The following is a 5088-nucleotide window of genomic DNA, read 5'->3' on the forward strand; positions in this document are numbered from 1 at the left end:
AAAACCAAAGTCAAAGTGCTTAGCCAGCTTGAGAAAAGGTCAAAGATTAATTATTTATCTTAATAAGACACAGAAATCTTAGTACAAATATAAAGCAATCTAGCGATCATTCGAAATGTGCCCGTGTGGCTTCAAAACAAGAGAGATCTGAAAAAAAAAAAAAAAAAAAAAAAAGGCCTCCCCTTTCTAATTTATCCCTGATTCTTTTAATGGCTCCACTTTCTAATTTATCCCTGATTCTTCTAATCTTGTTCATTTTTCGTAGCCAACTACTGCAGGTTCATGTGTTCGCAACACGATCTGATCAGGGTACGTAACTTTTCGATTCTAAAATATAAGGTCTATTTAATTTCCTGATTCGAGTTTAGAAGTAATTTTATATAAGAGTTTTTTACTGTAATAAAAAAATTAAGTTTGATTGTTTCTCAAAGTTTTTTACTGTAATAAAACATAAATTCTAAACTTGAATCTATAAAATAAACCGGGTCATAAATACATTGAGTAATAAAAATTCTAAAAATAGTAATTCGAGGAAGAAAACGGCTAGCTTTTGATTTTTTTTTTTGGTTTCAGACTTTAGTTACTTGAAATCTGTACGCAACGCAACCGATATGGCATCGGAGGAAAAGTACGACTACATAGTGATCGGAGGTGGCACAGCAGGGTGTCCGCTAGCCGCAACTCTATCAGAAAAGCACTCGGTGCTCGTCCTCGAAAGAGGCGGCACTCCGGGAACGTACCCTAATGTGTTGAACGTAGCAGGGTTTTTCGCCAATCTCATGCAAGAAGACGACGGCCAAACACCTGCGCAGAGATTCACGTCCAAAGACGGCGTTCCAAACGTTAGAGGAAGAGTTCTCGGTGGCTCTAGCATGATAAACGCGGGCGTTTATTCACGAGCTGACGACGAATTTCTTTCGAATTCGGGTGTGGAATGGGACATGGATTCGGTCGAGAAGGCGTATCAGTGGGTTGAAGAGAGCGTGGTGTTCCGTCCGAATTTAGCAGTTTGGCAATCTGCTGTGAAGGAAGCACTGTTGGAAGCTGGCGTTGGCCCTGACAATGGCCTTAGCGTAGATCATGAAGTCGGAACGAAAATTGCGGGTTCGACTTTCGATGGAGTTGGGAAGAGATATGGAGCTGTGGAGCTGCTTAATAAAGGAGATCTGGGGAACTTGCGAGTTGCCGTTCATGCTACTGTGGAAACAATCATCCTTTCGGAAGAAGGATCAAATATGTTTCCATTTACATATCTTCCATAAATTCATGATTTCCGTTACTCATATAAAAAAACAAAATAAAATAAAACAAAACCTTGTGGGGGCGAAATCTTCATGGCAAAAACAAACATCGTTGCTGTCCTTCACAGATTCAAACGGGAAGTCTCACAAAGCATTTATACGCAAGAGAGGAGAGATTATTCTTAGTGCCGGTGCAATTGGAAGCCCCCAACTTCTGCTACTTAGCGGAGTCGGCTCAGATACCTACCTCTCATCACAAAATATTTCAGTAATCCACTCCCAACCAAACGTGGGAAAATTCATGGCTGACAATCCTCGAAACAACATTAATCTCGTAATCCCTTTCCCGTTCGAGGCATCTTCCGCACAAGTTGTAGGAATCACAAGTGATTATTATATAGAAACAGTCTCTTTTAGCTTGTCATTCTTTCCGATTCCCTTACCCTTCAGCCTTTATCCCAGCTCGGTTTCCACAGAATTGAGCCTAGCGATCATTGCCGAGAAAATAACCGGACCGTTGTCCCACGGTTCTCTTCAACTGGCTTCTCGAAATGACGTAAAAGTCGCCCCACATGTCGGATTCAACTACTTTGCCGATCCCGTCGACCTTTCTCGATGCGTTAGTGCCGTGAGAAAGATGGGCGATTTGCTGAACACAAACTCCATGGATCCATTTAAGTACAAGGCTTTCAATGGTGAAAGGGGTTTCATGTTCTTGGGGCCTGCTCTACCATCGAACAATTCGGATGATTCCGCAATGGAGGACTATTGTCGAAGCACGGTTACGAACTTTTGGCATTACCATGGCGGGGGTCTCGTGGGGAAGGTGGTTGATGGTGATTTTCGCGTAATGGGGGTTAATTCACTTCGTGTTGTGGATGGTTCGACTTTCATCCTCTCGCCGGGAACCAATCCTCAGGCGACTCTAATGATGTTAGGCCGGTGAGTTTCTTTTCTTTTCTTCTTTTCTTTTCTTATACATATTTATAATTAATCATGTTTTGCAATAAAGTTTCAAGCAAGGTAGACTTCTTTTTTCCAAATTAAATATTATTCGTCCTAATCCTGTAGGCGTAACTAACTTGTTGTGTGATATGAGCAGGTATATGGGGCTTAAGATGCTGAGAGAACGAAGACAACCAATATCTTAGAGATCACACGATTTAAAATTCTTGCATTGTCTAGGCCGTTTTGGAATTCCTTATTGAAAAGTTACAAGAATCTTTTTGTTTTTTTTTAATTTTTAAATTAAGCATACCATTATATATGTTCGATAAATAAATAGAAAACGTATCATTAACTATTCTACAGTACTTTTGATATATTTTTCAATTTCATAATTAAAATAGTGATTTTGTTGAAGAATATTTAGAAACAATTACATCTAGACGGATAAAAATGCAAAGGAGCGAGAGTGCAAGATCTCATAGAGATGTAAAACGTGTCATTTGAAACAGTATCATAAATGTCAGTTGAAACGTGTCATTTTTTTTGACATTGTAAAATGATTAAAATCTGTCAACATATGCGAGTAAATAATTTCCATTTTCTAAATCTAAGAACAATGTTTGTTGTATTGTGTTTAACTCCTCCTCTTTTCGTGTCGTGCTAACCATTATACGAAAAAAGATGAACCCGTTTCAACCCATTATTGTGTTAGATTAGATATTGAAAGATATAATAGATTGATGACGTGGCCCATTGGTTGTCAAATTTGACCGATGGCAAGGCTGTTTGAGAGGCAACTATATAGTAACAACAAATTCTATGTAAGACGAGTATAATAAGAAAATTGATAAGCGTTTCTTTGAGATAATCTCTATAATTTGGTAATAATTAAGAACAATTGTCTATGAGAAACTTAAAGAGAAAAGGAGAATTGTATTCCCCTTTGGTTTTTTTTTTTTTTTTTTTTTTTTCTTAGTTTGTTTGTTTTTTGTGTTGGACGAGCAGGGAGGGTCTTATCACGAGATTCTTGTTGATAAGAGACGTGTTCATTTTCATTGATAATAAATAAATAAACAACCACGTATTTTTTACTTTTTATTTTTTATTTTTGTAGTTTATATTTTTTTAAATGTCCGAGGAATAGGTAAGAGTTACGCGCACGGGCATTTTAGAAGAGGTTTGCATTCTTAAGGAGAGTCATGAATAGTGGCGGCTGCAGACGCAGGAGCAGGAGCAGGAGCAGTGAGAGAGAAGGTTGAAGAGAGCAAAAGAGAAAGAATAATATTAATAATAATAATAATAACTTAGGGGTTGAATAGTCTGCATACCCAGTTAGCAATTTAGGGACTCGTGGCATTTGTCGGAAGAATTTTTAAAGTATTAAAGCATACTGGCCTAATTATCTCGAGGATATTTTATCTGCGTCCTATTTAGTTTTATGTCCATCTCTAATTTTCTCTCAATTTGTTCCGATTTGTATTATAACTAGTTGAAACCGCGCATATAAGTAAGAATGAAAAACATATTTGTTGATGGTCGTATTTGTACAAGGTCCATCCTAGGATCCAAGTCCAATAATCTCATCCTGTGACACGATTGAGCTCACATGAATCCAAGTCACGCTCAGAAAATTCACGTAGGTCATAATTTCGTAGACCATGGGTACGTAATCGAACAGGTCCATTTACTTTTTAATCTAATATGATTTTAAATCCCTCTTGGAGTTTTAAAATAGTTAGGTTAAGAAATAAATAGGTGATAGAGAATTCAATCCTAAAAATCGTTTGTTTTGCCTTTTAGAAGTCCTATAAATCATTTTTTCGGTCTTTGGAGAGGCTCAAAAGTCTGAAATTTAAGCCTGAAAGCCTCCAGCAGTAGAGTAGGTTTCTCGGTGCTCCAGAATAGACTAGAGCTTCATATGTTTAATGTTAAGCAGTTAACATAAATGTATTCATTAAATTCAAATGCAGATCTGGTTTGACATTAAGCTGGCAGAGGAGATTGTTGACTACATTATGCATGAGACACAAAAGTGCTACCGGGATTGGAAGTGCGATATCTACGATCACTTTAAAGAACACGGTAGGTCCATAAAGCCTAACACTGCTAAGAATGATGAGAGACATATTTATAATCTCTCAAATAATTTCCACTAGATGGTAATATTTCATCTAAATTAATAATGATAAATATATACATACAAGAAGGTATCTTTCTATTTTAACATCCAATTAGTGAATGTACTTCAAAGTACTCACAAGACAATAGTGTGTTTTGCATTAAACTTTGTCCCTTAAGCAAATACCGGAAATATATCACATATATGTGTTATCCAAACTTAAAAATCTGTACCAATCATTTAGCACTATTTCGTCCTTGTGCTCTATCTATAGGAGGTTAAACACCCCCACACCTATAAATACATCAAGTTTGGCTTTCTTCCTTTCCATACTTCATACAGAGAAACATGTGTTTTCATAAATGTGATGCTATTGTGAACATGACATTCAGTAAGTACAGCTTCCCCCCCATAAATTATTAGGTAATTTAGCATTAAAAGGTGTAGAGTTAATCATATCGGTAAACATCCTATTCTTTCTTTCTGCTAATCTATTTTGTTGAGGAGTGCAAGGGGCTACTGTTTGGTGAATAATATATGCTCTTCACACAAGGCATCAAATTCATTCGAGAAATATTCACCACATTTATCACTTCGAACTATTTTGATTTTCTTATCTTTTTGGTTCTCAACTGCAGCCTTATAAATTTTAAATTTATCAGATGCTTCATCTTTTGTTCTAAGTAAGTACACATAAGTGTATTTAGAACAATCATCAATGAAAATGATAAAGTATCTCTTTCCTTCTCTTGTCAAAATACTATTATACTCACAAATATC

General features: G+C 36.6%; 1 protein-coding gene across 1 annotated transcript; it reads left to right on the plus strand.

Moving 5' to 3' along the window:
* The first annotated feature begins 209 nt into the window (after positions 1 to 209).
* LOC21405819 ((R)-mandelonitrile lyase 1) lies at positions 210 to 2422 on the plus strand. Its single transcript, XM_024169951.1, has 4 exons — positions 210 to 309; positions 574 to 1243; positions 1350 to 2183; positions 2344 to 2422. The coding sequence occupies exons 1-4, from the start codon at positions 210 to 212 to the stop codon at positions 2390 to 2392; spliced, it is 1653 nt and encodes a 550-aa protein (XP_024025719.1). The 3' UTR covers positions 2393 to 2422.
* The last annotated feature ends 2666 nt before the right edge of the window (positions 2423 to 5088 follow it).

The sequence above is a fragment of the Morus notabilis genome, unplaced genomic scaffold, assembly GCF_000414095.1.
Source record: "Morus notabilis unplaced genomic scaffold, ASM41409v2 Scaffold277, whole genome shotgun sequence".
NCBI classification, from domain to species: Eukaryota; Viridiplantae; Streptophyta; class Magnoliopsida; order Rosales; family Moraceae; genus Morus; species Morus notabilis.